The following is a 13,191-nucleotide window of genomic DNA, read 5'->3' on the forward strand; positions in this document are numbered from 1 at the left end:
ATCTCTTTGTGATTCGATCTATCCATCTCACCTTCAGCATTCTTCTGTAACACCACATTTCAAAAGCTTCTATTATCTTTCTTTCTGAGCTAGTTATCGTCCACGTTTCACTTCCATACAAAGCCACGTTCCAGACGAAAGTTTCCAAAAACATCTAATTCCTATATCAAGGTTCGAAGTAAGCAAATTTCATTTCTTACGAAAGGCCTTCCTTGCTTGTGTTATTCTGTATTGTATGTCCTCCTTACTTCTGCCATTGTTCGTTATTTTACTACCCAAGTAACAATATTAATTACTTTTGTTTTGGACTTGTTCATTTTCATCTTGTATTCCTTACCCAAGATTGTGTCCATAACATTCAGCAATTTCTGTTCCTATCCCGATAAACTATTTTCTGGGCAAGCGGTTGTGAAAATGTATACTGTATTCCTAATAATTTTGTGGAACTGGACTTCTTCAAATTAATTTTTTCGAATGACTTTTACAGTATTTAAGAAAATTATTTTTCTATCTAGAAGCCTCTGTGGCTTAGGTGGCAGCGCGCCGGCCTCTCACCGCTGGGTTCCGTGGTTCAAATCACAGTGACGAAGTTTCCCCCGGTAAAACTGAATGTAAAGGTTTGAGATTTTTAAGTCCCGTACTGGTAATTAATGTTTGAAGCCGGCCCCACGGTCTAACTTGCCTGCCTCTCACCCGGAGGGCCAGGGTTCGATTCCCAGCCAGGTCAGACATTTTTACCTGGATATGAGGGCTGGTTCCAGGTTCACTCTGGCGACCCCGGTCTAGAGAGCCAGGAATAACGGCCGAGGATTCACCACGCTGATCATGCGTCACCTCGTAATCTGCAGGCCTTCGGACCGAACAGCTATCACTTGGTAGGCCCATTGGGGCTGTGGTTTGGTTTAGGGGTGTTCGTAAGATTATAAGTACACATATTTCATTTTTGTGATGTTTAGCCAAATTGTTAATGGCTCATTCATTCTCAAATTTTCCATTTTCCCATGTTGTACTTTTTTTTTTTTTCTTTCTGTAGTCCCTCCAGAAACGGAGAATCGAGGTTTCACTGTAATTGCAAACTTGACTAAAATTCCAAGTCACGTTGTCAATAATATTGATGGAATTATTCATAAAATCCTTACTAAAATGCACCCTGGCAGAGGCGAGTTCCTCTTCATCATATCGGGGCAATAACAAGGAAGTTAAGTAACGCAGTTTGATTCATATATATTATTCCATCTCTTTTCACTTACACTTGGTTTTCTTTTAATATCAGACTTACCATATTCAATTCTACAACCTTTTACCACTTCAGGCCCTTTTTTGACTTAGAATCCGGAAGCACTCATTCTTCAATGTAATTTAAAGGAATTGCTTCCAAAGATCATACGGATCCTTTGTCATGAAATATTGTAGTTCAAGGATTTTATTCAACATCAGTCATTTTACAATTTTAACTGCTAGTTTTTACGGACTTCTTCGCCAATAATTTTATGAACAATTCTCATCAATATTATTGACAGCATGACTTAGAACTTCAGTCAAGTTCGCAATATGATGGTGTATTTTAACTCGTGCCTAACCAATCTATTAATGTGATTTTATATCTGATGTGTTTTATGAAATATTCTAGCTGATGATGTCCCTTAGGGGAAGAAACATATTCTAGATCAAATAAATACATATGTATTGAACAGGCAGATCGCTTAAATATTATAACTGTGTTTATTCTTAAATATTTGCTACTTCGTTAAATGTCCTACTGTCCTAAAAGTGGATTCCCACTCCTATTCCTCACAAAGAAATGGATGTAGAACTGGAATTCATACCTGCCAGCTTTACAAAACCAAAAATCAGGAGATACAATTGGTCAGAACTGCTTACTGTACATGTCTTGCACAATACAGGAGTACTGTGGTACATATTGTAACACTTATTGTCTCAAAACCTGGCTGTTGCTATACGAGGCTACAAGGCTAAAAATTACACATCTCTATTCCCTCGCAGGAAGTACACGAGTGAGATGATCGGTCTCTGATAAGCCTTCCAAAAATAGTATGAACTCGTGCTCCGCATGTGTGAATCAGTCATGCAATTAGATGCCATTACTTAGCAAATGCATAGATTAATATATTGCATCACACGCCCAAGCGATTATGCGAAGCACAATGCTATTTTTATCAAGTGATAAATTAAAATTTGCCAGAATTGTCTCCAAATGGCTCCTAAAGTCACTAGTCGCTATCTTTGAAATTCTGTCACTGTATTACTAAAAAAGGCTCCAAATCTAGCAACTAGTCTCTAGAAACGAACACGGACATAGCACGCGAGAACGAGAGATTGACAATCGATATACGCGTCGCGATGTACAGATTTCAATAAACATCGCACATTCACGCACATTTCTCGTATTTTAAAAAAAAAAACGTCGATATTTCATTTGAAAGCAGCCAGTGAGCAAAGGACTTCCGGCCACTGGCGTACAAAGCTGAAATGGTGGGATTTGAAAAGAAATGTTTGAAGTTGACCAAAAAATAAGCTAAAATAGGGAGAAATAATAGAATAATCAGGAGGCGGGAAAAACTGTTGAAAATAGGGAGTCTCCCACCTAAGTCGGGAAAGTTGGCAGGTATGGGAATTGATGAGGAGAGAGCTTATTTATTTTGAAGATGGCAAAGTATGAAAGTGTGGAGATTGACCTTGTCCTTATAAAGAGTCTCCTTTCTTTTGATTCTCCTTCCCACACGGGCTTGTCGTTGTGTTTGATCTCTGTCATTACACTGATTATTAAAAGAAGTATCTTCTTGTTTTCTTTCAGGTTGCTTCACCATGATGTCCTTGAGTCAAGGGACATTTTTAACGTAAGGTTAGAAATAAAGGAACATGGCTGTGTTTTCGTGTGTGTGCGTGTTTTTCGGGGGGAGTTCACAAAAGAAGACTTCCATTTTAATTGTAGTAATAAAAACTGTACATAATTATTTAACAACATCACAGCAAAAGTAAGTTTGCCATGAGAAAAGTCCGTGCCATTGTTTTAAGAAGTGATGCTTTAAAAAAGTTAGTAGTTGTACTTAATTTGTAAGTTGATGATGCCTTGCTTCTGAAAGATTTACTTGTGGTTAAACCAGAGCATTTCAGAAATCTATCTTCCTGTTAATATGTAAGTGTAAGTTATTATTTTATTATTAAAGTATTAAAAATGTTCACCTTTAAATACCTGTATCAACCACTACCTTCTCCTGGGGACAGGGCTCTCTACCCGGATGGCTAAGGTTCAAATACCAGTGGTAGACTAGTACTTATAATATACAGTCGAAACCGTTTATTGCGATATCGCTTTTAATGATGTACCGTCAAATGGAGTGAACTTCACCGATAAATTGGAAAATGCTTCTTAACTATGTATGTACAGTATATGTTATCCATTAAATATTTTCATAATAATATAGGGAATCAATTATTTAAAGTTTCCTCAAGTCATGATAATTATTTTTTCCAACCAAGATGCACGATTTAAATACAATTTTTTATTTAAATCCTGAATTTTTAAATTTATGAAACATGTTTAAACTTATGTATGGATAGCCGAGATAAAATATACCATACAGTTCTCAAAGTTCAGAATGTTGCACCTTGTTTCATAGATATTACTGTATATGCAATTCTGTCAAATTCATATGAAATTGGAACAAAGTTGACCACTAAAGATAATAATAATGCTATTTTCTTTACGTCCCACTATTTTTGCAGTTTTCGGAGATGCCGGAATTTAGTCCCGCAGGAGTTCTTTTACGTGCCAGTAAATCTACAGACACAAGGCTGACGTACTGTATTTGAGCCCCTTCAAATACCCCCGGACTGAGCCAGGATCGAACCTGCCAAGTTGGGGTCAGAAGACCCCACAAGAAATAGCTGGAAGTCGTGCGTTGGTAAAATAGCTTAGTAATGTCCTCAGGGAACAGATTTTCAATGAGAGACATGATAGAGTCAGTCGGCACTGTAGTGGACAAGGACTCCACCTCGAAACTCACCAAAAGTGCATTAGGTTGAAGGGTTGTGGTTGACAACTTGTTGACGAGATACAGAGTCCTTAAAGTATGATTCAGTACGTCCTGTGTATGGCTGAAGCAATTTGCTTAGGTGTTTAGCCAGAGCGTACATAGAAGAACCTATCGCACTAACAATAGGTCTGAGGGGAAACATCTTCTTTATGGATCTTAGGAAGTCCATACAATCTAGGTGGCACTGAGTTCCCCGGGGACAGATGTTTAGCCTCCTGTTTTGGAATTGAAGATTGCCTTAAGAGCTTCACGATAACGTTAGACACACGAGTGGTATTCTCCGGACCACCTTTTGAGCAGACTAAAGCGGAAGTGAGTGTATAGACCAGGGGATGACGCGGGCGACAGGGGCAGCGCCTACGGTGTTGTCACACGATAGGTGAGGGGGCAAGGGGGGTGTGCTACTCAGAGCGAGTTTTGGCAATGGTGCAGTCAATGCGGAGCTGCCATACTTACTAACTCTGTGGATGTCTTGAACACGTGGGTTTAGTTCCAATCATAGTCTGTTTAAAACAGCAGTGAGGGAATTTTATCAGTGTGCTTCGCTTTTACAAAAAGAATGTATGTGCGTATTGTGTGCTAATTCATAATTCTTGTAGTCCCTTGTACGTTTTTAGGTTTCTTCTTACTCGTTATTGGATATTATTGTGCAATGCATCCGAACAAAACTTCAAACTGTTATCAGCTGAACAAGAAACGCAAGATTTTTACGTCCAGCGAGAGAAACATGATTCTGTCTGTTTATAAACATTTCCGAGCGAATAGTATTGACGGCGGGATTAGTTTACCCCGTGTGCTGACCCCGGCTCTGATTCCGACTTGGATGTGCAGTCACTCGATAATGACACAGATTAATTACTGCGGCACAAGGTAAGCTGACACTGAAACCTCCTGCATGGTAATAATAAATAATAATAACAATAATAATAATAGTATAATATGTAATCATATTTTTATAAAAATATATTTGTAATAATTAATTTATTGAAATTGGGCTGGACAAAGCGGAGGTGGGACAGGTTTTCGCCTGGATCCCTAACTTCATCTGTCAGTTTCAAGTTAATTCCAGTACGAGTACATAATCCTCACTTCTCTCGCTTATTCATAAATAGCAGCTCATTTCAATCAGGAATCAGGCCATATATTTATAAAATAATAGTGAATAATAAATAATAAAATATTAAGTTATATGCAGTATGTATATTAATAATAATAATAGAATAATTTAATGAATGCAATGCTTCCTGTTTGTGTCAAAAGAATTCGTTCGCAGTGCTTTAAGCGTGAAATTGTAGTTAGTACATTAAAATTGTGAAAGCCCTATGGCTCAGGTGGCAGCGCGTCGGCCTCTCACGCTGGGTTTCGTGGTTCAAATCCCGGTCACTCCATGTGAGATTTGTGCTGGACAAAGCGGAGGCGGGACAGGTTTTCCCCCGGGTACTCCGATTTTCAATGTCATCTTTCATTCCAGCATCACTCTCCAGTATCATTGAATTTTATCTGTCAGTCATTAATCATTGCCCCAGAGGAGCAAGACAGGCTTCGGCATCCGGCTCAATTCCTATCCTCGCCGCAGGATGGGGCTTCATTTATTCCATCCCTGACTCGGTCATTGACTGGAAAACAGATTGTAGGTTTTCACATTTAAAATGTAATTCAGTAAATTAATTGTTTTAAAGATGTAAGCCCTTAAAAAACTATGGGATTCTAACACGCACACGTTAATGTATTAATTATTTTAAATTAATTCGAGGTTCAATCCATGAGCTGTGCTATATTATAGTGGTGGAGTACAACTCTGAATCGTGCGCCGGCTTATTTGGCAACCACGGCAAGTGTGACGACACAGTGACGTCACTTCCGCTTTAGTCTGCTCAAAAGGTGGTCCGGAGAATAGTAACAATATAGCCGAGATCAACACCGTGGATCTACAGTACCGAGGAGTAGTACCTTCATGTGAAGAACACCATGGGTCTAGGCATTGTCCGTGATTGGTACCATCGTGTGTATTCCGAGGCGGGGGGTGGTGGGGAGGTACTCGGCTGCGTGGACTAATGTCTATGCGAGAAAAGGTGCAGTACACTGTGTTAGAATGTATCTGCATTACCTGTAAGTACTACCACTATGTAACAAACACCCTAGGTCTATGTTGCCTTTAGGTGGTACCACAATGTGTGATACGCCGTGGGTTTGCATTGTCTATGATTAGTACCACCAGGTGGGCAGCATGAAGAGTATACGTGGTCGGTGTTTAGTTCCAATATGGTCCACGGGTCTGCATTACTTGCAAGTGGTGCCCTTATGTGAAGAACACCATGGGTCTGTGTTGCCTGTGAGTAGTGTGCCATTATGTGTGATATACCATGTGTCTGCATTACCTGTGATTAGTACCACTCCATGGTTCTGCTTTACCAGTGATTAGTACTATTATGAGGGGTTGGTGACCTGAATTTTAGACCCCATTTTATAACAAACATCACCTCCGAAAGAAGGCATTGTGAATTGGATCCACTGATTGTTTTGGATTCACGGTCATTTTTTTCATCACCACTCGTTTTATATTTTAGTCAGTGGATACATTTTGAAGTTTTAATTATAGTTTCATTTCATTGCACCTTTTACCATTTGGGGCAGATAACCTAGCTGTTAGGCCCCTTTAAACAACAAACATCATTACACCTCACTTACCCATAGTAAGATTAAGAACTTGCATAGCTTTAAAATATGCAATCTTGAAACCTAAAGCAGATTCATCCAATCCAGCACTGGGACGTGGTATTCATTTCTGAATCATAAAGGCCTTTACCCAAAGAAACCTTGACCTTTCTACTTTAGGAAAATGTTAATAACTTGAGTTACAACCAGATGCCTGTTTTCTTCAACTCAGTATTCCATTTTACTTAACAAATGTCAACTAACAATTGTTATTAATTTAACACTTCAGTTAAAAGTCCCTTGATTTCATGAACACATTCCTAATTTTGTTATGAAATAACTGTTACAGACAAATTAACATGTTTCCGCAAGATTTCTGAATATGTTTGGCAGTGATAGTCTTTAGTTTCTTTTCATAAACTGCCCAGTGTGTTGTCTTGGAATTGTATTTTGTCACACGGGTGACATTATTAGAGGTTATGGATAGCGGAGACTTCGAAGACATAAACCTGTGCAGTAAGAGGCAACAGACGTGCTATTGTAATGACTAAGACAAACATTATAGATTTAATTTGAAAGTATGGGGGAGTACTTGAAAAATAAAAGAGCAGACAGTTATATCACAACATTCAATATTTTCTAATCGGTGCAATCTAAGGCTAAGGCTCCTAGAACACCGGGAAAATGTGATCAATGATATACACCTGGAATGATTTTCAGGCATTCTTTTCCTGTGGGGAAGTAACGTAACACCTTGTCAATGCAGCAGAGTCTTTGCACAATTTTTAACACTTGTTCTGCACTCATAAGCGGGGTTGCCTACAATTACATGAAAAGAGTCTGAAGCATAGAAGAACCATAAGCTACGCTTGCAATGGAGGCACTAATAAGTTGCAACTGGTGGGAACTCTTAACCTATTTTGAATTTTTTCTAGTATCTTGTTCATTATGGCTTTGGTAATTAGATAGCTATATTTATAGAAAACTTTCTTCTGACAATTCTAAAAAGGCATTTTTCTTAGTGTGGGTCATCCTTTGCCTTCTTCAGTTTATAGTTTTCATACAGCAGTACAGCTTCAAACTCACACTTTCTAGATGTTGCCATTCTGAAATATTAACACAGCTGTTAAGAGGTTTAATACAGGGTTGAAGTCATGTTAATTTAACACAAATATTAACAATTCTTAATGAGACTGTCATTTTGTTAAATTGTGTGTTAAGTCTGCTTAACATTTGCTGATGAATCCGGGCCGAGAGCCTCAACTGAGACAGCTATCTAATATAGAAGCATTTCAAACAAGACAGTAATAATAATAATAATAATAATAATAATAATCGTATGGCCTCAGCTATCGTGTGCAGACATTCTATTTGATGCCATCTGGCTGTCTGCTCGTCAGTTTCGACTTTCAGTTTTATTCTAGGCGCACTAGATGGCAGACCGAGTAAACCGAAACTCTCTTGGGCATCTATGGCTGAGATTTAATGAATTTTGTCAGGCAAATGTTTCACCAAAGATCTTTTACATGCCAACATCGTACGACATGGAGTGTCTAAAGGACTTTTTTCCGCCCTTCAAAAATCCGAATACCTCTGCCGGGTTTGAACCGGCTATCTTGGGATCCAGAGGCCGACACTCTACCACTGATCCACAGAGGCAGTTCTCTCAGTCATTATTTGCCAAAGAAAAGGCAGAATTTTTCAATTCTGATAGGCTAATTGATTTTTAAAAATAATCAAGTTACTCTACAACAAAGAAAGGAGTCAAATCAATTTCATTTTTGAAAGATGCGCTGCAATTAACACTTACATTTTTAATAATTTCTATTCATGATATTCTCCCATCTTGTATACCCTCATACTAAAATTCTTTTCGCTTGTATATATCGTCCACCAAAAGTAGGGTTCATGGATACATTCCTGAATGATATGTGTTCTCATGTTATGAATTATAAATATATATTCGTTGTGGGCGATGTTAATGCTCGGTTCGGAACTGGGGCGTTTGAAAGCGAAAAAATACGTGATGTGCTCAACGCTTGTAACCTCGACTGCCTTCCATTCAATCCAACCTTTCATACTGCCACTTCCGATAGCACTCTCGACATAATCTCATCGAACTGCAATGAGTTGGTAGTAGAATACGGACAGGAACCAGCTGCCGGTTTTTCTGGTCATGACTTGCTGTATGCTGTATTCACTTTATCCACGCCAAAACAAATTCCTAAAACTATTCTTGTTCGAGACTTCAGTAAATTTGACGTGAACAATTTTCGTGCTGACGCTGAATTACTACCCTGGTATATGTTTTTTCAGTCTAATGACGTAGATCAAAAAGTATCTCTCTTCAACAGCTTTGTACTTTTACTCTATGACAAGCATGCGCCACAAAAAAGAATTCTCGTAAAACACCGGTCATCATCATGGTTCAATAAGCGTATTAAGGAATTGATAAGCAAACGGGACAGAGCTAGGAAGAAATTTATTAAAACTAAACTTCCAGATGATTACGAGCAATTCAGGATCTTACGTAACGAGACAAAACAAGTAATTAGGAACACTAAAGTGAAGTATACGTACATCTTCCGTAATTGTAAGAGCACCTCAGCTTCTTGGCGTGCTGCAAAATCTCTTGGTATTGGAGTCAGTCACTCTCTAGATAGCCAGATGCCTGTTACTCCATCTGAATTAAGTGAATATTATATGACATCAGTCTCTAACTCCAACTCTCCGAAAGTATCAGAGACTGCCAAACATTATAGACATCTCACTCCAAGTAACAGAGATAAATTCTATTTCATGTACGTACACCCTTCACAGGTAGAAAAAGCAGTCAGATCAATACGAACTAAAGCTAAAGGTCCAGATAATATTCCAATATCCATGATTTCTACCTGCATGGACATATTTCTTCCTGCCCTTGTGCACTTATTTAACTTCTCTCTACAGAATGGAGTTTATCCCTCAGAGTGGAAGCGTGCCAATGTACGTCCTGTGCCCAAAAAGAAAATACCAACAGTCTGTAGTGATTTTAGGCCTATCAACATCCTCTGTGCACTTAGTAAGGCACTAGAAAAAATTGTTCATGAGCAGATATATGAATATTTGTCTAAATACAACATTCTAAATCCCTACCAATCTGGCTTCAAGAAGGGCCATAGTACTACTACTGCTCTTCTGAAGGTTACAGATGATATACGCGCGGCCACCGATAAGAGGCAGCTTACTATCTTATGTCTCTTTGATTTCTCTAAGGCATTTGACTCTGTTAATCATGAGTTGTTTCTTGCTAAGCTGAAGTCAATTGGCTTCTCCCAGAGTGCTCTGTCGTGGTTTGAATCATATCTGTCAAATAGATCACAAAGAGTCACGTTCGTTGACGGTCGATTCTCTAGCTGGGAATCAGTAAACTGTGGCGTACCACAAGGATCAGTCCTCGGTCCTTTATGTTTTTCTATTTATATTAATGACATATCTGAAGTCTTTAAAAGCAGTAGCTTTCACATGTATGCGGATGACTTACAAGCTTACTTCCACTTTTGTCCCACTAACGCATCTTCTTCTATAACGCATTTTAACCATGACATCTCTCGATTGATTGAATGGAGCGCAAATCATAACCTCCAATTAAATGTGGCTAAGACCCAGCTTATTTGCATAGGTTACACAAAACTCCTGAAAACTGTTGACCTCAAATCCCTCCCAGCAATAAAAATTCTAGAGACAGATATTCATTATAGTGACACCGTTAACAATCTAGGTCTAATTTTCGACAGAACCTTATCCTGGTCTGATCATACGTCAAATGTAATCCGAAAAGTTGTGTCATCCGTGCATATTTTGAAACGTAACGTGTCATGTACACCACCTTTCATGCGAAAACTACTTGTTCAAAGTCTTATATTTCCAATAATTGACTATGGTTCAGTCGTATACAACGACTTATCTGAAACTTTGAACATAAAACTACAGAGGGTACAAAACGCATGTGTTCGTTACGTTACAAATGCCAGGCGTGATGAACACATAACACCCTATTACATACAGCTACAATGGTTGAAACTCCATGAACGTCGGGAAATCTCAGTAGCTGTTGCTACGCAGAAAATTCTCAAACTGAAGACACCATCCTACCTTTATAATGCATTTAAACCTATGGAGTCGGTACATAACAGAGATAATAGGTTTACAAAAACCGCCCTTCAAATTCCCCTTCATCGTACCACTAAATTTAACAAATCCTTTGTTTGCACTGCATCACATATCTTTAACGTCTTTAATCTTCACCGTTTCGCAAGTAACACTAACTGTACCCAACTAAAGCAGTTCTTAACATCTATCTTTCTGGAGGAGTACGCAAAAGGCTGAGATCAGGCATTCTTGTGTCGAACAATCAGGAATATGTATATTTCGAAGAAAATTGTTTCTCTGCTTTAGCTTTATATTCTTTAAACCCATGTAGTCCAGAATAACAGAAGGGCTTAATGATTTACTTTCTTACTTATTATATAATGTATGTCTTAACCTTACTGGATTTGGTATCTGTATTTTCATATTTTTTTAAAGTTTCTTGTTTAATTTAATACTTTAATATTATAAAAATGTAGTTACTGTTTTCATAAATCTGCATTGTATTATAAGAAGACGCTGCATAAAGGGGCTTTTCAGTCTCGGTGGCATGTAAATAATGATCAATAAATTCAAAATTCAATAAATTCAATTCAATACTTCTAGCATGAAAAGCACAGATTGTACAGGGTGTCCGAGAAGTCCCCGTACCCCTAGTTTCATATTATTATTTAGTTATATTATGGCATGGACAATTGAGTTTGTATAATTGGGGAATTCAATAGTTGTTTTATTGGTATTGGTATCCCTGCTGCTAGCGTTGTTGTCAGTCTCATTTCAGTTGTTAAGTCATGGCGGACGTGAGCGGACACAGCAATTAGTGGTGTGTGTGTGTGTGGGTGCACGAACGAGCACATACGGGGCAAACAATGACAGTGATGAGTGCATTTAGAGATCGCTTTGGCAAACCCCCACCTCGTAAAGCTACTCTGCTTGATTGGGAGAAATGTGCGTTTGCTTCAGGCAGTGTCAAAGACAGACCGCATAGTGGACGTAAGAAAACGCGGGAAGAAACTTGTGCCGCCGTCGCTCAATCAATTGAGCAGTCTCCATTGAAATCCATTCGCAAAAGAGCAGCTGAACTTCAAGTACCACAGTCAACAATGCATGACCGCATTAAAAGAGATTTAAATGAAAGGATTTAGGCCAATGCGTGTGAATGAATTATCTGACAATGACATGGAGCAACGAGTTGCAGCCTGCCGTGCTTTGTTGGCACAATTCCCAACTGCCGCGTCTCGCTCAAGAGTGTTAATTTCTGATGAATGTTTGATATATCGCAATTCACATAAGAGGAATGTGGTTTTCTGGTCTAAGGAAAATCCTCGTTATGTGCAAGTGTTAGAAAGGAACCTTCCCCCCCCCCCCCCCCCTCATGTTATGGTATGGGCCGGGATATTATCACGTCACTTGTGCGGACCATATTTTTTTTATGGACATGTGAGTGGAAAATACTATTTGCATATGTTACAATCTTGGTTAATACCTCAGCTTCAAGACAAGGGAATCATGGGTCCTGTGTGCTTACAACAGGATGGGGCTCCAGCACATTTTGCTATTCAGGTGCGCGAGTTCCTTGATGAATAATTTCAAGGCCATTTGATTGGCCGTGGCTCACCAACATCTCCAACCCCATTGAAATGGCCACCACGAAGCCCGGATCTTTCCACGCCAGACAACTCATTATGGGGAATTATGAAGTCCCATGTGGCCGAAAGTCGGTACATGACTAATGAAGAACTGCGCCAAAGTGTGGAGGAAGCCTTTCGTTCCATAACTCCTGAGATGCTCCGCAAGATGTCAATGAGGACTTGGAGACGGATAGAATTCTGTGTAAGGCATGATGGTGCACATACAGATTCCCTGGATTCATAGTTTTTATATGTAAGTACTCCACTATAATACACTGACTGACAGAGCAAATGCAACACCAAGAAGGAGTGGTTCGAAAGGGATGAAAGTTGGGGAAAAAACAAGAGACGGCACGGACGAATAATTGATGTTTATTTCAAACCGATATGCAGGTTACACAATGCGCACGGCATCGACTCAGTAGGATGTAGGACCACCGCGAGCTGCGATGCACGCAGAAACACGTCGAGGTACAGAGTCAATAAGAGTGCGGATGGTGTCCTGAGGGATGGTTCTCCATTCTCTGTCAACCATTTGCCACAGTTGGTCGTCTGTACGAGGCTGGGACAGAGTTTGCAAACGGCGTCCAATGAGATCCCACACGTGTTCGATTGGTGAGAGATCCGGAGAGTACGCTGGCCACGGAAGCATCTGTACACCTCGTAGAGCCTGTTGGGAGATGCGAGCAGTGTGTGGGCGGGCATTATCCTGCTGAAAC

At 39.4% G+C, this 13,191-nt stretch overlaps 1 protein-coding gene across 4 annotated transcripts in view; it reads left to right on the forward strand.

Moving 5' to 3' along the window:
- Myo61F (Myosin 61F) overlaps positions 1 to 3,201 on the forward strand; it is a 366,041-nt gene extending 362,840 nt beyond the window's left edge. For all 4 annotated transcript variants that reach the window (XM_067154699.2, XM_067154697.2, XM_067154696.2 and 1 more), the window contains exon 20: positions 2,816 to 3,201. In XM_067154699.2, coding sequence (XP_067010800.1) covers positions 2,816 to 2,830 — 15 coding nt within the window. In that variant the 3' untranslated portion in view covers positions 2,831 to 3,201. The remainder of the gene's footprint in view (positions 1 to 2,815) is intronic.
- Positions 3,202 to 13,191: the final 9,990 nt, after the last annotated feature.

The sequence above is a fragment of the Anabrus simplex genome, chromosome 10 (assembly GCF_040414725.1).
Source record: "Anabrus simplex isolate iqAnaSimp1 chromosome 10, ASM4041472v1, whole genome shotgun sequence".
Classification (NCBI taxonomy): domain Eukaryota; kingdom Metazoa; phylum Arthropoda; class Insecta; order Orthoptera; family Tettigoniidae; genus Anabrus; species Anabrus simplex.